At 37.0% G+C, this 24,122-nt stretch overlaps 1 protein-coding gene across 1 annotated transcript in view; it reads right to left on the bottom strand.

The window, feature by feature from the left end:
• Positions 1-22,982, bottom strand: part of Mllt3 (MLLT3 super elongation complex subunit) — a 263,517-nt gene extending 240,535 nt beyond the window's left edge. The window contains exons 1-2 of the mRNA XM_076843404.2: positions 22,766-22,982; positions 21,123-21,303 (exon numbers count right to left, since the gene is read on the bottom strand). Of these exons, the coding sequence (XP_076699519.1) occupies positions 21,123-21,303; positions 22,766-22,777 (193 nt within the window). The 5' untranslated portion in view covers positions 22,778-22,982. The remainder of the gene's footprint in view (positions 1-21,122; positions 21,304-22,765) is intronic.
• Positions 22,983-24,122: the final 1,140 nt, after the last annotated feature.

Genomic DNA, 24,122 nt, shown 5'->3' with positions numbered 1-24,122 from the left:
TGATACACAAAATTTCTAATGTGCCTTTCGAGTTTCTGAAGAAAAATTAAATTACATTCGAAAACAGATTAGTAACAGGATGTTTAAAAAAAAAAAAAGTAACATTCAGCCACCATATTTCTCCCTATTCCCTGTGGTAAATCTCACCAAGTAGTAAACCCAGTGTTAAGCCGGACTTATCACCTCAGGACCCTCATTACCGCAACCTGGTAGTAGAGACAGAACCTAGAAGCACAGTATAAACAGAGTAAAGCAGTGGTGAGCTTATGACTTAGGAGTCAAAAGGCCTGATTTTAAATCTCAAGATGCCATCAAAAAAAAAAGTGACCATCTTTTTTCTGAATACAGGTGGTCCTGCAGTGTGAGGCTGCCATTCAAAGAGCAATGGTTCTGATAGTGACACAAGATAAGAGGCTGTCCTCAGCAAAGCAGGACATATGGTCATTATACTTGTAAGTCATTTCACTTGTAAGTGAAACTTGGGCAAGTTACTTAAATCTTTAGTTGTGCTCACAACTGGTCAGTTGTGGTCTGTAAAAGGTAAATAACAAGGCACAGAACGGAATCTTCAGTAACCATAAATTGTTTTCCTATCTCTTTTAAATTGTATACTGTATTTTATGATGCTGCTCCAATGAATCCAGCAACTCCCCAAACACCGCCTAGTCTTATTAAAAGAAAACGCCAGGGAGACAGAAAAAATCCATCCTTGGTAAACTTAGAATAACTCTAATCTACACTAATTTTGTCTTTTGTCACATTTCACTTGTAATTTTCCAAAAGACCTGGTTCAAAATCTGATATCTGGACAGAACCACTGAGGTTCTGTTTCCACAGCTTTGTTTTTTTACAGCTTCAAGAAATCACTCATCTTGTTGTACTGTCATTCTTGTGTTGTTGCTTTTGCAGTACTGGGGATGGAACCCAGAACCTTGTACATGCTAGGCAAGCACTCTACCACACAGCTACTGCCCCAGCCCTGTGATTTCTTTAATGTGCCTAAAGCTAGAGGAAGCACTTCTGGAGGACAAGAACACTTCTTTTTCTGCTGTTATCCTCCAGTGCAGCGCCTGGCACCCAGTTCTTGCTCAATGTTGGTTGAATGTATGATCGATACTTCAGAAAGACAGCCCTTCATTAAGCCAGCCCTAACTCTAGTGTACATTTTCAAAACAACAAAAATGATCGGTAACTACAAGTGTCCTTAATCTTTTCCCCCATGAGTGTGTACACTCCTGAGGAGCAACTGCAATGCAGAATTTTCCTTCTTCTACAGAGTAAATTTACCTATTTCTTGAGAGGAAAATCATCTTGAAATCCAAGTAGGGTTTAGGCTTTGGGGAAATCCACATTTTAAATCTTTTATTCTAAAGCTTCTGATCCGCCTCACACTAGAATCTTAAAACTCTCTTCCTTCAAAGAAGTCAAAACTGATGGTCCCAATATCAGATTATCTCCACCAGTGTTCACTTCCTTACTCCTATCTTAAGGGAACTTTTTCATCCAATCAAAACTATAGCTCATACCCCAGAAATCAGGATATACTTGATCAAAAATATTCTACATTATGAGAAAACCAGAATCCAGTGGGGGAAAAAAATTAAAACCAAAGCAAATTGATAGTCCAATATCTTATGTGGTAAAAAGGTTTCAAATTGTGACAACACTCCAGGAGTTCCTAGAGCACTGCTAGGGTTTCTTAAAAAAAGAAGAAAGGACAGTCAGTCGCAGGCATGTTTGCTTTTTCTCTGCACCACTGCCCCCAGACTCAGACTGCTCTAGGGGCTAGGGGCTTCAAGACAAAACAATGAAACATTTGACAACCTCAAAAGGTCTGAAAGACATTCTGGAAGCAGTCAAACTCCACTTGTGGCCACTCACTGAAATATAGACACACTGTGATACACTGCCCACCATGAGCTCAGAATATGCTCTAGATGATAGGAACAAATAATTCAGGTATTTTATATTCAAAAAGTCATCTACAGTTGCCAGATCAAGAAAAGTCACAAAAACATTTCTTCTGCATGTTTCCCAAGAACCATGAAAACTTACCTAGAAAACCCTCCCCCTCCACCACAGCAACAACCTGCAACTGCTTGTTGAAAACATAACTTTCAAACGGGAGGGGAGGGCCCCTCTAGCAACAGACTCTTCTTATCCCAGGCTAAATAACAACAGCAAAACAAAATTGTAAATGTCTACCAAGATAGAGTTGGAAGCTGACTTCACTGTCCCCCCTCCCCAAGTGTTTCTTTTGCACCAAATATATATATATATATATATATATATATATATATATATATATATATATATATAATTCAAATGGGACTAGGAAAAAAAACTGCAAACAGAAAGAGGTGTAGTTTCAGTGTGACTACAACATTAAATATCCTGAAAGTAGACGGATTCTCAATACCGTAGCTTCAATAAAAACTTCCTAAACCCTTTTCCTTTTTTGTTCCTTTGAGAAAATGGTGAAGCAATTTGCATTTACAGCTTAGTTCCTGTTTCCAAAATACCCCTTTAACTTTTTCTTTTCTCTTTTTATGGTGGGTATAAATAGCACCAAATTGTCAAATCACAGCTATTTTGTGTGCTACCTATACAAATAGGTCTGATTTCTGGCCAGCCATAAAACAATTACTGCCGAATTCCTCTGGCTCTTTGATATCCAGCTTGTCCACAGGGCTTCAAAGCTAGGCTCCAGGACTTTTCTTGGGGCTGTGCTGAAAAACAACCTCTACAGAAACACAGAAGATAAAATGTTCCCACTCCTATAAACACAAAGACATAACTACAAAAGTGAAACAATTCCATGGCACTGTGGTGGGGTTTTTCCCCCAAGAGAATTAAGAGACATCCGAGAACTCTGGATTGCTTTTTAGCAGTGCAGATTGAGTATCTTTCCCAAAATTGTAAGGCTATTCTGCCAATTTTCAAGTGTCCAAAAATTAAGAATCACTTTGCTTTCAGGGAAATTTTATAATTTACTTAAATAACTTATCCTAGGGGAACCTACTGGGATGGAATGAAAGTTCAGCTTCTTGAACACATAAATAATTATACAAGTTAGTATTTATGTAATGCAGCAGAACTCATTCAGGATAAAAACTTTGAATAACATTAAATTTGATCAGAATATCAACAGAGGAAATTGATGTATGAGCAACTGTATGTTTTGAATAAATTAATAGGACTTTATTCTCACATGGCTTATTAAAAAAAATCACTAAATTGTATGTGGGATAACACACACACACACACCTAACAAAGGTAGTACATGCACGTGAAGGCAACTATTGCAAAAAAATAAATATGAAGTCCAGTTAGAGAATTATGTGGCATCTTGGAGGGATGACAAATATAACAGGGTTTTTAGAATCTCCCACTGTCTGGGTTCTTAAAAGTTTAAGGTTGATACATATATACACATACACACATACATCTACATGTATATATCTGCACCCAAAAAAAAGAAAGATATTACCATTTTTTTTAAAATCTTCCTACCAATGGCATCATGCCAAATCATTTTTTTCCCAAGCCCAAAACTTTTGGCTGCTGTATCATAATATGCCAATATTTTGCAAATTAAGTAGCTGGCAATCTTTTGACTGTGAATTAAATGTACATTTGATACAGCCTCCTCTACATACTATCTTTTAACCCAATATCTGCCTCTAATTTCTCATTCTCTTTTTCTTTTTACCACTATCAAGAATCAAGCACTTTTAAAACGTTAATCCAGATCTGACTTCAGCACTCATCTATGATATTATCCAACGAACCACTTGCACATACATACCCAAAGACATAGTGTGCCACATTGTATTCTAAAATCTACATAAGTCGACTCTTATAATTACACAGATAAGCCTACTTACAACCCCTAAAATCACCACTCAAAATCTGAACCACCTGTTTACTGCACTGATCTCAAGAATACAGCTTTTATCTTTTAGGTCAAATCTGGCATAGAAAGTTGGTACTAAATTTCCTCATAACAATGTGATTGTGTGTAATCTCTCAAATTCAATTATATTTTTTTCCTTTGGAGTTTTTTAACCAAGGCCAAATGCATTAACATACAACAAAATTCTCAACATGAGTGATAAAAATGCATTAAAAGTAACCTTTAATCCATGCTATTAACTGATTTTATTCTATTTTGGCACGTTTGAAGTAACTCATCTAAGGATTAGTTAGGCTTTTCTACACTTCTTTTTATCAGGACTCCACCATTCTTGATTTAGTTTTGAGAGAAAAGGGTTTGCAAAAACTATAATAATCTCACAGCTGGAGATGGCTGGAAAGTCCGTTAGTACTCATTGTGCCCTTAATTTGCAGGAAGCCTTTGTGCTCTTCTCCTCCTCGTTTTACATGCTGAGCAGTTTTCACTGATAAAGTACTTATGGACCAGTTATTTCAGATTAATGAAAAGCCCAGTAAAATTTTATGTAAAATGGCTGTGAACTTTCCCTTTAAAATACTGAAATGTATCTTCAGAGTCTTGATTACATGAAAATCTTAACCCTGATAATTTGCTTCAATAGTTTTCATGTGAGTGGGCAAAGGCAGTCTTAAAATTTTTAAGAAGTATTATTTTCAAACAGAGAAGGAATCCAAAATTTCAGACTATGAATTCAGATGCAATGGCTGAAGCCTCAGGGCAAACATACTGATTTAATCACATAGCGGTGGGTTTCAAAATCTTGCCTTCTCCAGCCTTAACAATAAAAGTATTTCCCTGCCCTTGAAACCTACAGCAATAATGCATACATGATACAAAAGGACTCAACACTGTTGGGATTTTGTAAGGATTTTTAACATTATGACAGCAGTTTCAGTAGATGGCATTGCACTAATTCTACACTTAACCCAAAACCAGAGTTTAAAGTCAATGACTTAGTACTTCCTCTTCCTCTAAACTTCAAGTCTAAAAAAAAAAAGGACATATAAATATCCAATACTCAAGAATTATAAGTCAAATTCAACTTTCACAACTCCTGTAATTCTTCAGATACAGAGCCAAGTCTAACTCCAGAGTTTTTTAATCTGTGTGAATATTAGCAAAAAATGTAGAGTTTTGTCATATTCCAAGTCACGAAAACAGACTATAGTGGAGTGCTAAAATCACTCATTTTCTGCTACCCTACATTCCTGTAAACCTGAAGTTCAAATCCTAGCCATAGAGATTGGTATCTAACACAGCAAACATATCATTCATATCTAACACAGCAAGTATATGTACAAAGTAGAAATGACAGTGTCTGAAACTAACAGGGTTAAACAATTTCTTTTGTGAGGCCACTGGCAAAATCTACAGCAGCTGTCTAACTCTGCCTTTAACGATCACAGCAAAAGCTCAAGGAAGTGATCCAAGGCAGCACTGAGCTTTAGTAACCAGATCGTTGCTATTTCATTTTCAGCCAAGAGAATGGATAATGAAAACAAAATCATCCCTCAGCCAGTCAGCTTACTGAACAAGCTAATTTTTATCAAACTCTAACTTATTCACATGTATAGCCATAAGAGCTGTGTCTTTTTTGTGTATACACAACCTTAACTTTTAAATATTGGCTACACAGATAAACTTCAGTTAGCTATCACTTCTTTAAACTCCACTTATAAAAACTACTGGAAAAGTTTTTAGCTATTTAAGAACAACAGCACTGAGCTAAAAAAGAAAAGGCAAACCTTCAGTCACTGCTATAAACTGTTGAGCTACAGATCTTTGATTCTATCTGTGCAGAAAACTGTAGAATTCATAGATTATATATAACTTAAAACACTGAATGATTCTTATAAAAGAAACAAACTCAGTTCTCAGTTACTCAAGGATTACAATTTTCTACTAAAAACTACTTATGTTGTTAAAAAGAAACAAAAAAAAAAAAAAGCTTTCTCATTATATATCATTATCCAGTCATTGCCAAAGCATCTGACATATTTATACCTGAATTATTTTCCACTTAGCTTGTGGAAAATGGGTATTTCAGACATCTAACTAATCAGGACTAATAGATACTTATTTTAAAAAGAAATCCAACATTCTTCATAAATCAAGTTTTTTAAATATCTGAATAAGAAAGAAAGCAATCAAATCAATGACCCAACAAAATTATCACCATGGTTGCAAACTATAGATTCATATTAGAAAGAGGCTCCAAAATGATGGTAAACAAATTTCTGTGGGACTGGGCATGACTTCAACATTCCCAATTTCAATATTTATAGCATACATGTAAATACATTGTTCTAGTCACTAAAGAGCAATTTGTTTTCTAAAAGCCAAATTTAATCCAGTATTTATAATCCCAATCCTATTTACTTGCACAAAGGCTTGAGCCAGAGCACTTTTAGTTAAATATCAGGCCAGTACACATCTATACTACACACCAGGTGAGAGATGCCAATTGTAAGTACAGATACACTTTCAAATTCTAAGTAGATTCCATCATTTTACACTATCTCAAGTAGTAGAAATGTGACTTCCACTATTTAACATTTGAAAATGACTACCATGTGCTGGTTTCCTAAAGGAACAAAAATTATTTTAAAGCTATGAATTAAAATACACACACAAATGAATATTCCTGAATTGACATATTTATGAATGGCTTACTTGTTTCAAAAAGCAAATCCAAGTACTTGTTTTATTTGCTTCACTTTTAGGAACTTCAACCAAAAATTCTTCAAACAATTAAATAAATCAGTTTGCTAGTAATTAATGATGGGAATTCAATAACGTGAAAGTATCTGTATATTCTCTAGAGCTTGGGAATTTAACTAGTTATGTTCAATATAATACACTTAGGAGGATCTTGGAGCCATTGCCTGTAAAATCTCCCATGGAGATTCAAGACCACCCATTGAAAATAGTACAACATTACTGCCTCAAGCAAGAAGCTGGTACATTGGACTGGTTATTCAAGTCTTTTAAATACTATTTTATTGAGGGATTGTGGGAGGTGGGGGAGGGGGAAGAGGGGATTCATGAGTGGATGGGGGAGGAAAACTCAAACAGAAAAAAAAAAAAACAAATTTCTAAAGCAGAGGTTCCTGTAGTACCCCCCACTTCTCACCCCACCCCCACTTTTTAAACAGCTACATAAACAAAGTAATAAGTGCTCAATTTCAGAAAGAATTACATTATACTCCATTTGAACAGGCTACAAAGTACTTTTATTTGAAAAGCTGCTTCTCTTCTGTTATAAACAATTTTACTTGCACCAATTTCAGACAAGAGAAGATGGCTAGGGAGGGTGGGAGGTGGAGTTAGGAAAAATTCACTCAGTGTCTTTCAATGCCTTAAATAGTTGATCCAATAAAGATCCTTTAGAGAAAACTTTAAGTCTATTTTTTTTTCCCTCCAAGTAAGCAAATCTTACAGGAGGGCTTTTCTTTTCTAGGGTACTGCACCCTGTCTCTTTAAATTCCAGGCCTGCCCCATTTCCCACGCATTCAATGAAAGCCCCACGTTTGCTGGCCTCCAGCCCACAATGTCAAGTAGTTTTCTTGCTATTGAATTTCAAGATTATTCTTTTGGATCATTTGCCCTTTAGTTTTAAGCACACCAAAGCAAAAATAACGTCTTTCTACAATAATATAAAGAAAACTCTGAGGTCTTTAGAAGCCCACAAGTAGAGAACACCTTGTCCTTTGGTTCCCCTTTCATTGAAAAATATGCTCCTACTCTATCTGCTCCAAATAAAGGCTATTAACACACTATTTTGGAGTATCATAGCTTCGTCCATCCTATAACAAAATTTTACAAGTGTATTTATTTAGTAACAAATTTGGAATCTCTAGCAATCTACAATATCCTAACCCTGTCAATGAATTTTTCATGTCTTCAGGACTTCAATGTGGCCCCATGGGCATTCAGTTAGAACTGAACTTTAAAACAATTAGTTTGTTTTTTTGTTTTTTTTTTTTTTAATTATTTTATTTTCTATATATCAATTAAGGCATCCACATAAATCAATTTAATAATAATAATACAGAAAATGAATATTAAAAGCTACAGTCACAGAACCAAGAATATATTTTTCTCATTCTAAAACATACCTGAATCCTGAAGAAAGGGATTTGGGCCACTTTGAATTCCACTTAGAATTCTCTCAAAACAAGTAAATAATAGTTAAGTAAAAATTTACCAGGAGAACTAAATTAAGTCTATGGAAAATAATGTTATTCCAAATGACAAATAAAACCTGAAGAGGAAACTTAATTCAAGGAAAAAGAAACAATCACATCATAAACATCAATTTTAATAAGCCAAAAACACAAGGGTGGAGTTATTCTAACTATAATTATATAAAATCATCTAATACTAAGGGGAAAACATTCTTATTTTTGTGCTCTGCTATGTATTAGTATACAGGACACATTTTTAATGATAAAAAGGCAAAGGCATTTTTTTGTAGATCATAAAATTATAGACTTAAATAAATTTTAGATTGCAGACAGACCTTTGAGGACAACTAAAATTAACCCCCTCATTTTGCAGAAATCATTTATTTTAGTTGTGTTTAAATCTTATTCATATCAATCTGTCTGCACTGCATATAAAACATGAAATTATATTTTAATTTTCATTTTTAAAAACTTGTAGCTATTTTTGTAGTTTATATATGAAATCTTATTAAAGACATCTTAGTACTAAAATAGTTTTTATGCAATTTCATGTCAATTCTCCATCCAAATGGAAACTACATCTTTCCCTGCTCTGAATGTATTATTTCTGCCTTGTTTTGGTACTTTTATTTCTTATAATTTCATGGTTGATTTCAAATTATATACAAAGACCTACAAATTGGAAATGGGTCTTCTTTTATTCAATTATAGGTTCTAATTATTCCAAATACCATCACTATGTATCTAAACACATGATCAGAGTCCTTTCATTTGTAGTCAATTTTTAAAGTCAAACAGGCTCTGGAAATTTTCTAACATCAATATGAACATGTTAATTACCAAAGTTATACTCAACAAACTGCCATAGGAAAAAATGGTCAAAATTTTTCAAGACATTCCTATGAAATCCAAAAATGTATATACAGTCAGTCTGAAGTATCTACAGATTCATCATCTGCAGATTCAACCAAGCATGAGCAGAAAGTATTTGGGGGACGGGAGTGGAGATATGTGTCTAGTTAAAATGTACAATTTCTTGTCTTTCTTCCTTAACCAATACAGTATAAACAAATATTTACATATCACTTACATTGTATTAGGAATTGTAAGGAATCTAGAGATGATTTAGAATACATGAGAGGATATGTATAGTGTATAGGCAAATACTACACCAGTTTAGATAAGGAACTGGTATCTGAAGAGGTCCCAGAACCAATCTCCTACAAATTCCATGGGATGACTGTACTGTGCTGAAATATTAAATGTGGCTGCATCTCTGTTGCAAAGAATATCTTATACGAATAACAAATATATTTGTTAATTAGGTTAATCTCATTACTTTTACAACTTTCATTCGACAGGAATTGTTACAGTAAGAATACAGTCTACACATTTCTCTTTAAAGCTTACAATCAATGTATGAAACATCTATGCATATATTCATAGAAATATTTAAGAAAAAGATTCAAACTGACAAGATGGCAAAATTTCAAAAAACAAAATGTGAAAACGTTCCTTAGGAAAGATAATCTCATGTTCCAGATAACAATACTTTTGGAAAAACTGAAAAGCTTCCCATAAGTATGTCCATATTTAAATTTAAATATTAGTTTTATTTTCACATAAGTAATATGGGTCATCAAAAAAGCTGGGAAAACAAAATTTACTGATAGTAAGAAGTTCCTAGTGTGCCACCTCCCAGAGAGCACTTATCTTGACATCTTGCTGGGGCTGGGGATATAGTTCAGAGGTAGAGCAACTGCCTAGCAAGTGCAAACCACCCCCCTCCCCGCCCCGCATTCAATCCCCAGCACCACCCCAGCCCTTCCCTCCAACAAAATTTTTTTTTTTTTTTTTTTTTTTGCTTTGCTATAGTATTATCTTCCCATCTTTTCACATTGTATTTTTTTTTAATCTGTTACAGGATTCTCAAAATATGTGTAAGGATGCACAATTCTGGCCATTCTGATATACAGAACATGAACTAGCAATGGCTGAAATTATGATGATAATAAACCCAAAACAGAGCCCCCACAGAAACAACATTAACTATGGGCTATAGTGTAGCTTTTACAAAATAAGAAAGTTATCATTATGCTGCTTTATTTAAAATGTGTTTGTATATCTTTGTGTAAATTAAATCCTTGGTTCTACTCAGCCATTCAACAACTGCCTTTATCAAGTTGGAATAATCAGAACGTTTTGTTTTGTATTTGACCTAAAAGTTACACAACATGTTGCAACTAAAGAATGGAATGGTACTTGCTTTTCACAACAACTTCAACTAAGCAATTCAATTAAGAGAATTTTACAATTCCACTTACATCATTAAATAGAAAACCCTACAAGTAAGTATTTTGAATGATCAAAGATTTGACATATTTTCTTCTAACCTGTTTACATGATGATATAGATTCAAATCCTCAATTACTAGTCTAAGAGCAATAGAAACACAAAAAGTTAACTGGTAAGTGATATTTTAGAAAAGTAAATTAAGTGACAAAATTTCAAGGTCTGGCTTAGAATACATAAAATAAAAAATTAAAAAAACACACATCAATCAACATGAAAAACTAATGGAGCAATGAGCAATAAACTTCAAATACATACAGGTTCTCTTAAGTTCTCGTGCTTCAACCTATAAATGGCACCAACATGATCAGTATTAACTTTTCATTAAAAAAATTATCTATTTGGAAAATTTCTCATTACATTTCACTATTCATTCATCATAATATTTTAATATAGTAAGGTTCACAAATCATATTTTGTTTTAACAAATCATTCTCAAGGCTGGGGAAGTAGCTCAGCAGTAGAGTGCTTGCCTAGCATGTGCAAAGACTGGGAAGAATCCCTAGCACTGCATAAAGTAAAATAAAATGGAAAAAAGGAAACATTTAAACTATTATACTTAGACAAAGTGAGAAATTCAATCAAATACCACATGTCTACTGCCTAACATGATGATCAATACAGAGGTGATATTTAATAAATGGTAGTGATTATTTTATTGTTATAAAAAATTAGATCAATCAAAAATACAGAATGTGACCCTTTTAAAAATTAAAGAAAAATATCACCTCAGCCCAAACACATCCTTTCCCCCTTCCAGGCCAGGGCCTTCCTGCTACATTGCTAAATACTATTCTTACCAATTACTGAAATGCATCTGACTTATTTTCAAAGCTAAAAAATAGTATTTCATGGATTAGATCGTAAAAAAAAAAAAAATGATTGAGATGGACAAATCCTTCAAATTAGTATCTAGATTTCTGAACAGTATCTGAGGTTGAAGAAAAGAATAGGGGAGGAGGTTAAACAGAATAAGAGGAAACTTCACTTTTGTTTATTATAAAAACTAGAGAACACCCCAGAAAAATGTGATACTCAACGGACATTATGTTTCCTGTTAAATTCAAGTTGTGATTCTGTTTACACAAAGTCAGTTCTTAGAAGTACAGAAGAAATGAGTTTCAGAACAATGAGTAATAATTAACAAGTTGAGGGGGGTGTGGAAATTAAAGTCATGAATTCTAAAACCCTTTCTCTGGCTTGTAATATCTGCCTTTGTTATACTGTTGCCAAAAACTTCCCGTGGTCTAGATACTATACTGATAAAGGTATTAGGATATACACAGAGGGCATATCTCCTCTATGTACATAATTCGAATGCACCTTAAGAGAAACAATAGATATATCCAGGGCAGAAGGAAGTGCAGGATTGATCAAAGCATGTAACACATGCTGCTCCCTGCTAGGAAAACAGCTTCCTGCCCTCAACATACTATTTCAGTGCATACATAGGAAAAGTTATACAACAAGTATATGACAATCTTGAGCTATGTCAACATAACCTATCCCACTAAAAGGAACAAATTCCAACAACCCAAGCTCTCCATTTTTCACTGAATCACTATAAGATAGCTGGATATAATACAGAAATGGGGGAAAAAATCAAAGGAGGGAAAATTTTTGTAAAATAGAATGTTTTCTCAATACTAAGTAAGCTTTCATTATTCAGCAATTATTACATACTCATGAAATATTAGTGAAGGTATTAATGACACAAAGTCTACAATGAACCTTGATCTTTTAATATCCAATGTGTTTTAAATGTTTATCAAAGTGAATAGACACCTGGAATAATCAGGCAGTAGTCTCTTCCCAAAATACCATCTTTGGAGAGAGGAGGTAGGACAAATATTCGCAAAAATTATAAGATATTAATGCACACTAAATTTTACCTAGAAATATTGAAAAGCAAGTAATCTCCCTACTAAGCCATTGGTATTATTATTAACATCTTAGGAAACTGTTAAAACATATACTTGGCTTTTAAAATCAATACATATGCACAAAACATTAATCTGGTAGTAACAGGAAAGTAAGTTATGGATTCTATTGAAAACAAAACAGTCTAGTTTTTATAAAATTAAATATTTTAAAATAGAAAAAATTTATTCAGCTCTGATATTATATCAATCTTCAAGTATGGGTAGTAAACTTTAATTAAATTCAACTAATCATCTTTATAATCACTAATGAACTTTAAATAAATTGACCTCAGAATAAGAAGCAAAGGTAAGCCATAATTTTCTTTAATAAAAAATAATGATGGTGCACTGGTTTTACCCAAAAGTTAATTATTAACTGCTTCAAACCGACTAAATCACACACCAATGCTAGTCTTATCTTTTTAAAAATTCAATAATAGCCTTCTTCAGGACTCAACCACTGCAAACATTATCACACTTAAATTAAAAGGATTAAGTAAAGCAACATTAAAACTAGGCTCCATATCCCTCATGTAATTGCAGTCCTGCCATGGTCAGGGGCTGAATATCAGGAAGTAACTACCATTTAGCATAATCTCAAAGAAAAATCTTAAATTAATCCAAAAAATAAATTTGATTTTGCCTGAAAGTAACTACAGAACTTTTCCCATTAAAAAGCATCTACCATGGATACCACTACTTAATAAAATCCTAGATTATGTAGACAAATGTCATTATTACTGAACATTTGTCTGTTAATATAAGTGAATAGTTACTCAATGTTTTAAAAGTAAACACTGACCACCATTTAATACTAGTTATCTTTGCACAGGCACACTTGTGTGACTCATTGTGTCTACATGCAAGATCACTCCACATTGCTAAGTTTCTGGTGAAAAGTAAAATAGGAGATTAAACAAAAGTGAAGAATCTCAAGTGTCCCTTCCAGCTCTAAAGAAACAAGCACACTGAAGGCAGGGAGCTCTTCTCAGTCTTATTTACATCTTCCCCATTATTCCACTGTGTCCTGCAAATATGAAGCCTGTTGGTTCAGCAAATTACCATGCCCACAAACTAAGTTCCTAAACCAAACCTTAAAACTGAAGAGACAAACAAAACAGAACAGATCAATCTGTCAAAATTGAAAACTTTCATACGGCAAAAAGATAACCTAAATTACTGTAAGAAAAAACGTTTTTCAACATAATTAAAATCTTATCGAAATGAAAAAAATGAGCATCCCAATAGTTTTTTTTTATAAAGAAAAAGGATATAAGAATTCAGTAAAGAGGAAGCCTAAACAATCAGTAGACCTACTTTTTAAAAAAAAGCTTAAAATGTGGGGCTGAGGCTGTAGTTAGTGATAAAGCACTTGCCTTGCATTCATGAGGCACTGAGTTTGATCCTGAGCACCACATAAAAATAAATAAAGATACTGTGTGTTCATCTACAACTAGAAAATACTACATAAAAAAAGTTTTTTTAAAAAAAGCTTAAAATGCTTCCCACTAGGAGCCAGAGGACTGCAAATAAAAACAAAGTTACTATATTTCAACTTAATATCAAAAATAAGAAATATTAAAATAGTCTATGTTGGCAAAGATGCAGAGGAAGATGGTACTCATTCTCTGAGTATAAACTGACAGAGCTACTTTGTAGAACAATCTGACAATGTGTAGTACAAATGAAAATGCACATGTCTACAATCCAACAACTCAAATTCTAGGCCTATGTCCAAACTCTTGTTCATTTGCGCAAGGTAACTGTACAAGGATACTCACTGCCCAGAACAGAAAATGACCTACATATTTCTCAAGAAGGAAAGAGAAAAGTACAGAATATATTGCTTAAGAAAACATTAAAGGGAATGAATTATCTCTATAGAAAAAAACGAAGCTAAGTTCAAAAACACTGAGTAGGGAAAAAAAATCAAGATGCAAAATTATTTACTAGTGAAAATGTTCTGGTGTTAAATAGTGTTAATGGTGGCACAACCTTATGAACATATTAAAAACCACTGGATTATAATACTTTAAAAGGTGAATTTTTATGATATATAACTTAACTGTCAATTCAAAGAAACAATTCACTCAGTGAGATACCCTTTGTGTTGATTTTTAAGATACAATATTATTTGTAAGCAATATAAATGCACAAATGTAGAGAAACAGAATGGAAAAAAGGTTAAAGAGTTGAAGACAAGGTTGGAAAGTATTTAAAAACTTTAGCTATATCTATAATACTTAATTATCTACAATCAAAACAAGGATCAAATATGATAAAATATAAACACTTGTTCATTCTTAGTAGTGTGGATTTGAACATTTGTTATATTATTTTTTGTATTTTCCATACTTATTTTGAGAAATTAAAAAAACAGCCATGAACTACAAAGGGCATACTACACAACAGGTATATTACCAAAGAACAATAATAAATAAGTATTATGAAAAGATAACACAGCACTAGTGTTTAAATACATGCAAATTAAAATGAGGGTGTTTGGGGGTTTTATTTTTGTTTTTTTTGTTTTCATGCAAAGGACTGGCAAAAGAGGTTTTTTGTTTTTTGTTTTTTTTAATTGTCAATTTCCAGTATTGGCAGCCCTGTGGGAAAATGAGCTGTCCTCTAACCCCTGGGTAAGTATAAACTGGGAAATTTATACCTTTTGGAAAGCGTGGTAATACATAACAAAAATTTAAAACCTGTACATTTTGACTCAACTACCTCCCTTGTGGAAAGTTAACACAAGGAAAATTACTGGAAAAAATAATAAAGTCGAATGTCAAGGATGTTCATTACAAAATTATTCATAACAAATTAAAACGGGGGGGAAATCTAAAGGTAAAAATGAAGTATAATAAACTTATATTCAGCATAATACTATGATACTCAGCAATGTAAGAAGATATTCCAAGAGGCTAGTAATGTATTTTATCCCCAGCACCACGAAGTTTGCTAGGCACATTTTAGGAGCTCCAAAAAACAGCTGTTGAGTGAATTCATGTTAATTAATAGTTTATATTTATGTGCACATAAGGATGGATGGATAGCTAGATATCTATAAAAATATTAATTCTGGTTATCTATGAAAATTTTAAGTAATTTTTTTCTCTGTAGTTCATGGCTTAATTGCTCTACAACACATACATATATTAGAAAAAAATCTGATTCTCATTTGCATGTAAAACAATGAATATATGAGTTCTTCGTAAAGGCTACACTGTACCGTTGTGCTGTGTAAATTCCCAATTTCTAAGATATTTCTTTTGAAGACTCAAACCACTAAAAGTTCTTTTTTTTTTTTTTAAAGTTCTACATCTTAGAAATGTAAAAACTATATTAAGTAGAGAGGATCTTCTGTAATATGACCAGAAAAAGAGAAAAAGGGTCAAGGTTGGTTTGCTGAAGATCCATTGGAAGGAAATGGTTTAAAACAAAAGAAAGAAGATTCTTTAAGGTGAAATTATCAAACCAATTGATAACCCTGCCCTGCCTAGATCAGAGAGGTAGTTTTAAAGAGGGTCACCTAAAATAATGGATGTAAAAGACCTCTGCATAATAAAGATAATATGGGCAGTGACATTAATTATAAAATATATTCAGTAAAATTCAAATTTAGATTATCCTTTTCTGAAAAAAAATGTTAGATAATTGTTCCACTGGAATGTAATTAGGCAAATACCTAAAAACATGTTTTCATTAGCAACAATAATGCTTAAAAAAGAGTCAGCTTTCATGCACATATTGGGCAATTTACCTGTGTCAGACTGTATGCTGAATATTTTATATCAGCTGTTCTCAGAGTGTGGTCTGGGGACTTTGGTGTCACTGAGACCTGTTCAGGTGATTAGCCAAGTTAAAACTATTTTCATGATAACCCTAAGATGTTCCTTTTTCATTCTAATTCTCTCACTCATATAGTGTTTTCCAGAGGGTACACCATATATGATAACACAACTGACTGAATATAGGAACAAATATGAGGATTCACTTATCTTTTATTAAACTAGACATTAAAGAGATTTTTTTAAATAAATAAATGCCACTCTTCTCACTGATTTTGTTGTTGTTGTTGTTGTTGTTTTAGAAAATATTTATTTTTCATTAAAATGAGATTTATGTTAACAGGTAATGGGGTTGATTATTTTTATCTTTAAACAACTTGTAATTTATTTTAAAAAATCTCAGTTTGAAATTTTAATACCTTAAAACGAATAGATCCAGTTTTCACAGAAAAGCCCTTTGAAGTCCTTAACTTGTAAAAAGGTCTGAAGTCCAATGAGTTTAAGAATAAATGATCTGTACTTATTCTTCCATTTATGAAATTTTAGTTCCATCATTATTCCCATAACACAAACAAGAAAACAGAAAAAGAAATAAGCTGCCAAGATCACCCAAGGAATCTCTTAAACCAGTGTTGGAATACAAGTCTAATTCCTGACTCTAATTCCTCTTAACTATTAAGCAACAATATCTACCCAAGATAAAGATCACTCTTAACATAGTTACATGCTAATATCTGTTTAAAACACAATATTCTGTAATGGTGCTATATTCTTTCTTTCCATCTTACATAATGTGTACTCACTGTGATGTTTTAAATATATGGATTTAACTTTTTCCCAAATCAAACACTACAAAAATAAAATCCCATCCTGATCAACAGCACAAGCACCCAGTGAAGAAAACTACTGGTAAGAGTGTGGTGTCCACATATCCAAATTTATTTATATACATATGCATACATATATTTACTTTTTATCTGTGTGGCACAGTTCTTAAATGGGATCTCATAGATTTAGCAAATTGCCTTATTTCACTTAATACCTCTTTAAGAATTTCCAGCACCTATACACTTATCACTTTTTATAGATTATCATCATTTATTGCGCTCAATTGAGGTCCCTATATGGCTTGCTTCCAAAGTTTTGCTATTACAAAGTAGACATAAGAAATATGCTGTATCTTTGTGTACTTATGAAGTCAAATCTGTCAGAAAATTCCTAGAAGTAAATTTTCTGGGTTAAAGGGTATAAACATTACAAATCTTAACAGATTTTGCCAGATGCCCTCCAAAATGTCCATGCACAAATTACATTCTGACCAACAGCATATGAGATTTCCACCAATTCAGCTTTTAAGTACCTTAGAAAATTATACTTTTTGTTACTTCAAAATGACAAGTACTAAAACCTTTCTCACTGGTCATCTTAATTCCAATCAGGACCCCACACAAATCACACTCGTCTCATCTTCATTTTTTCCTTATACTTTTTAAATGTATCAGGCACATGCAAAATCTGCAATTAGTAAGTCCTCAAATATTAGGCACCTTAACAAAAAGTTATTCAAATTATTTCAAAACACAGGTCAGAACTATGCAATAAAGCTAGACTCACATACTTAAATCCAGGGAAAGTTGAAAGAGTAGATTTATTATGTTTTATCTGCCCAAAGGACTAAAGGCTGCAAATAAAAAGCTATCAACTCATACCAGTGGCCAAATTAGCTTACATAAAATAATAAGCAACAGATTTCATATCATAAATGTCAATGGAACAGATTGCAATAGTAAGGATGGCTGTAATTGGAAAGAAAGTTCACTGAAATTCACATCATACTGAAAATGAAAACATTAATATTTTAAATGAAATGTTTTGAATGTGACCATCCATTTCAGTCATATCAGACTAGAATAAATCTTTGATACTAATAAATATGATATAGTCTTTTCTTGCAAGTAGATAGTTTAAAACTGCATCACACACTGACCTGGCTATTCTGTATTGGCTAATAGATATTCCAGGCTTCATTATTTCATCAAAAATCTCTTTCTCTAGGACCTTGTGCCAGTAGTTTTACATTGAAGGTCTCCCACACATCTTTGTGACAGAGTAAAACCTCATTAATTCAAATCCAATTAGCTCAGTTCTGAAATGGTATCTCTCTCATTCGGCAACAAGTTGAAAATACTGTCATGTCTTCCTCTACAAATTCTCATAAGGAAACCAACCTGAAAATCAATTTGCTTTTCTAAACCAAAGATTTACAAAACTAAGGACTCATCCATCTTCATAGCTGAGCAGTTCATGCTCAGCTCTAAGGTTCATGTCTGTTTATCAGCTACTGTATCTAGTGAAAGCGATTTAACTTGTCACTGTTAATAGCCATTTATAGTTTAATTTAAAGTATGAGCACTTCTTTCAAATAGTTCATACTCAGATTTTTCTCAAATGGACATTTGCCATTTCTCCCATTTCAAATGGGTGAAATTATATATTATCACTTATTATCTAAAATATAGCAAAGCATAACACCTTAAAAGGCACTAGAAGTACCTGGCATTCTTATTCAACATTTATTCCCATCATTTGGAAAGATTTTATAAGCTAAAACAATAAGTCCCAGGATTAAGTGGGATGTTTGGTGTTGCTTGAACTTACAACTAACTACTCCCAATGAACAGAGAAACCTTCTCTTGCAATCTGAATCATGTGTAATTACAGTATGACAAGGTCTCTCCTGGGCCATGTAAGCTGGCATTTTTCCCAGGACTTGTCACATCATGGGAACCACACATACAAATAAAAATCCAAAAATAAATATTTTAAAACAATGGCTTATAAGCTGTATAAAGAAACTCCACGGTTGATAATAAAAATTGTAAAGTCCAACCAACAGACATCCCTCACTAGAGGTCTGAGAAGATATCACTGTTATCAAGGGCTCACCACGCCTAGCAACAACTCCCAGGTGTGGGCTACATGGGCAGCACCTTCCCATTCCCTCAGGCTGGACAGAAAAATCATTAATATAGGAAATAAAGGAAAACATCACCACACACATCTACTGAAGCAGAGAAACAGTGGCAAAATTGAGAAGAGGTTGATTATCTTTAATTCATAATGCCAATTTGTTGATTGCCAAGGTGCCTAAACAAAGTTACCTTAAGTGCTACATCTTTTGCCAACTAAGTTAATTTTCTTAATACAATAAACATTGGGTTTTTTATTAAGTGTATTTCAGCTTGAAGTGATTAGCAGCCAAGTAGCAGTAACAGTGTGTACTAAGAATCTTAGAAGGTGGTTTCTTTTGTTTAAACTGCTCTGCAATGGCTCTTCAGACACATGGCAAGACAGAGAGAGAAAGATTCCCTGAAGCATCACATCCAACCGCCTATAGTGACAGAAACTTGACAATGCTTATCCTCGTGACAGGTTGAGGCAATATAATGTGTTTCTGTCTATATTTTGATATAAAATGCTAATAAATACTAAATATCATTTCCTGTAAGCTATGTATATTTCTAACTCTCTACTAGAAGCTGGATGCATTTATTAACCATCCAACAAAGCCCATCAAATTCAACTGTTCAAGTTTTCAAGAGGAGCTAAAAACTAAACCAGTCAAGGCATAAAAATACAATCCTCCTTTCCATTACATGAGCACTGGAAACAAAAACAAGCACCAAGACAAACTGCCACCTCTAAGACACACAGCATTTCTCCTTTCTTTATTCAGCCCTGAATATTCAATAATTTCCACGTAGCTCTAAGCAGAATGGATTTATTATGATGTTACTCTAAGAAACTGCAGGAGTTCTAGATGCCAATAAAGATTACGGATCAAATGGAAGATAACTACTAACCATTGTGTCGACTTAGATAAATAAACCTGCTCACAAACAAAGCACCTTATTGTATTTGTACTGTTACCTCTACTAATCCAACTAAAACAACCAGACAGTAGCTTTCCAGAGGTTGAAGGGAATAGAAACCAGGATTTCTCAAACTCCCTTTAATTTTATTTTAAAAATGACACCCTTTTTCTCTCTTCTAAAACTGTCCTGCCCTTTATGGAAAATGTTTGGGACCGCAGAGGCTCAACAAGATTATGCAAACTGGATTCCAAAGCTAAGTAAGAGTCAAGGCAGGGAAGAACTGGAAAAAAAAAAAAAAAAAAATAGGTAACATAACATCATTTCTCTGAAACTTAGCTTTAGACCTTTGAAGGAACCCTCTCCCTGCCGATCACATTGGCAGACATTTAGGAAGGCAGCTCAAAGTCGAAGCAGCCCAGTGCCACGGCGGAGAAGGAGGCAAATAAGCCCCCAACTAAATAAAATCCTGACTAGGGTAGGGTGTGGCGGTAGCCAAGTCCCCAAAAGAAAAGTCTATGGCAAGTGGCATCCAGTGCCTCAGAGGGAGAGGAAGGCAGAGAAGACCCTAAAGAAAGTCGACTTCTCAAGACCTAACAATAATTGCATCTAATGCGTTCTTTGCTAACAACACAGGTAAATCTCAATTTCTCTATTAAAAAAAAAAAAAGCGCAAACTATTTATTCCTTCCAGCCCCACCCCTCAAACCTCCAAACCGAACAACTAATTGCGCCTTCCCCACAGAACCCGTGGCTAACCCCAGAGGATCGGTGAGGACTGGCTTGAGATGAATAAACACTCGACACCTGACGGTCCTTTCTGTGCGGTGACTTTCACGAACCAAAGTCTCCGGCTCGCGCGCGCGCGCGAGCTGGAGCCGGGACCTGGCCAGCGCGGCGCCGCGCACCCAGGTCCCGAGGCTACGCGGCGAGCAGCGCGGCGCGGGGGGCGGGGAGCGGGGCAGGAGGACCGCCCGGGCCAAGCGATTGTTTCCTCGCTGAGCAAAGACATTTTTTATCAAGCCTCTTTTGTATTCGAGCCCTACCTCTTTTTGGCCTAGGAAAGCTTTCGTGTAAGTGGAAGACGACTTTCTCCACAAAGTGCTGTATGTTACTGTGCTCCGGGCCGCGCACGAACACCATCCAGTCGTGGGTGAAGCCCTCCACTGTGGGTTTTTTCCTCACCTGGGCGCGGTGCCCCAGCTCCAGCTTCACCTGCACGGCACACTGCGGGCAGGGGGAGGAGAGACAGCGGTGAACAACAGGAAGGCGACCGACCGTTCGCTACTGAACATTGCGCCTGACATTTTTTTCCTCCTTCTTGAAACGCACATAAAAGGAAACGGCAGTGCCCTCTGCATCCACGTTTCACGCGCGTGGGCACGCACCCCCCACGCCCCCAAACACACCCGGCCCCGCGGGTGGGACTCCAGGCGCCCTGGGCCCCTCATCCACACCCGCCAGGATTGTAACGGAATGTTACCCCCAGTCGGGAAGGGGGTCGCGGGGAGAGGGAGAACACAGCCACGACAAGCACAACAAATGCATCGGTAACAAATTAGAAGACAATTAGAAGGCAATGCCGGGGTGGTTTCCCGGCGTGGGAGAGGAGGTGGCTGGGACCCTGGGGCACAGCGGGTGTCTGGCGTGGCCCCCTCCCCGAAAGTACCGCGGCGACAGGCACACGCCGAGGAAGTCTTTGTGTACGTGTGTGTGTGCGTGCGTGTGGAGCGCTGTGCCAGGCGGAATGGAAACTACAGGCAGCCTCTGCTGATGGGCACAAACTCCCGTGCTCTTACCACGGGGTTCGTGAACAACAAAAATGAGACGTCGTCACACACAAACACACACACGCGCGCACACACACGCAAGAAAATACGCCGAGGCATCCATAACTTAAAGCACCCCGCTCCCCTCAGCGAAAAGCCCCACGCGATCGGCGAGGCCAGCCGAACAGAGCCCCCGCAACACACTTTCAAGAGCCAAAGTGGCTCCAAAGTACCTCCTACCTCCCCCCAAAAAATGAAATTCGGAATGGCAGGGCGGCGGGCAGACACCCGCCGAGCCTCGGCTTGCGCACAGCCGGGCGCTGGGGCAAAGTTGCGTGCAGCCCCGCCGCTGTCAGCCCGCACACTCCGGCTCACACACGCGCGCCGCGGAGAACGCACCATCGTAGCGGCCGCAGTGCTTTACGGAGGTGCGGCCGCCGAGGCTGCCCGCCGCGTCCCCGGACTGTGCCCGCAGCTCCCGGCGGCGGCGGTGGCGGCTGAAATATGGCTGAGTTATTATTCGCCTCCTTCCACCGTGTGTGTGTGTGTGTGTGTGTGTGTGTGTGTATGTGTGTGCGCGCGCGCGCGTGTGAGCGAGAGGGAGTGTGTGAGTGCGCTTCTTGTGATTGCAAAGAGGCGAAGAGGGAGGGAGGCGCGGGGGGGGGTGGAGGGACGAATGTGTGTGTGTGTGTCTGTGTGTGTGTGTCTGTGTGTGTGTGTGTGCGCGCGCGCGCGCCGGGGGAGGGGGGGAAGGAGGAGAGCGGAGGCTGAGGGAGAGGCAGCAGCTCCCTGCAAGCCGTACCAACCTTTCTCTAATTGGAATCGCGGAGCGCTGGCGCTGTCTGGGCTGCCGCGGCGCAGGGCGAAGAAGGGAAGGCGAGGGGGGGAGGTCTTTTATTATTGTTTTTGCAAGTACTTACCGAGCTAGCCATGCCTGGGGGCCCGGAGGTTTGCTGGGGTGTTGTGTGGTACCCCCCTCCCCCGCCCCCCTCAGCTGTAATTCATGAAGAGGCTGCTATGAATGAGAGCGCGCCCAGGAACGGAGGGTAGATGGCGGTCATTCTCTGCCTTTTTCCCCCGCGCTCGCTCGCTCGCTCGCTTATTAAACTCAGCCCCAAAAGCAAAAGCAGCAGCAGCAGCAGCAGCTCCAGGGCCAGAGGATGATTCCGGAGCATGCGCTGTGGCGCCTGACACCCGGGCTCCGAGCCTCACGGGGCGGAGGGAGGGCGCGCGGGCGGGGCGGAGCGCGCGGGGAGGCCGAGCGAGCAAGCCAGGGGGAGCTCGAAAGAGCCAATCACTGGCCACCTCCCGAAACCCCGGCGGCCCGCAGCGCCACACTGGAACGCCTCGCTTAAAGTAACAGGTTCCTGCTCGGGGGTGGGGAGGAAATGGAAGGAGGGGGCTCTGCAGTGGGGAGAGCGGCCAGCTGGGGAGCCATCCCAGCCTCTGTGTAAACTCCATTCGCCTACAATAAAAAACGGATTAAAACTGCTGGAATGTAGCCACTGCCTAGAGCAGCCGGAGAAGGGGTGTTAAATCAAGTCTTTGGCGTTAGTTAGCACGTTCGGGGAGGGGGGAGTGGGCTTTCTTTTACTTTCCACCACGTATCTCTCTCTGTGCTTTTGTGCTGAAAAGGCAAGAACTCACACCCAAACAAACTTATTTAAAGAGAAAGCGAGCGAAATGCCACCCTTCAAAAAAACAAGCATCAAAATAGCAATCGCTGAGACTGTTACAACCCGCTACAATCCCCTGGCCCCCTTGCCCATCTACTCACAAGCACCCGCCCACCATCCTCACTCCCCGCCCTTCTACTACCGCCACCGAATTTTTTTTTTTTTTTTTTTTTTTTTTTTTCCTTTTAATGAGATGAACTAGAAACGAGAATACTATTTCCTTCCTAGAGAATGCCTCCCGCTTTGGTTATCCCGGGCGGCGAAGCTTCACAAAGCGGTGCCCAGGTGAAGGAAAGACACCTGGGAATGCCTGGTGCAGACACTTGGGGACCCTGCTTGGAGTTGTTTTCTTCGTGAGGCTTCCCCCTCCTGACAGCTTGTTGGGTTGCATCAGAACGTGAGGACTAACCTCTGAGGACGCGCGGGACGACTGGGAGCCTTAAAATAGCAGATAAAGTTAATACTGACTGTAATGTGCATAAATTGGATTATAATCTTCAGGCATATTGGTGACAGCCAACGTAATCCATCTCTGAGTATTAATCCATTTAGGCTCCCGGGTGACAACTAGTCGCCGGGAGTGTTCCCACAGTCGCTGTCC

Source organism: Callospermophilus lateralis, chromosome 2, assembly GCF_048772815.1.
Source record: "Callospermophilus lateralis isolate mCalLat2 chromosome 2, mCalLat2.hap1, whole genome shotgun sequence".
NCBI lineage: Eukaryota > Metazoa > Chordata > Mammalia > Rodentia > Sciuridae > Callospermophilus > Callospermophilus lateralis.
This window is presented reverse-complemented; position numbering and strand designations above follow the sequence as displayed.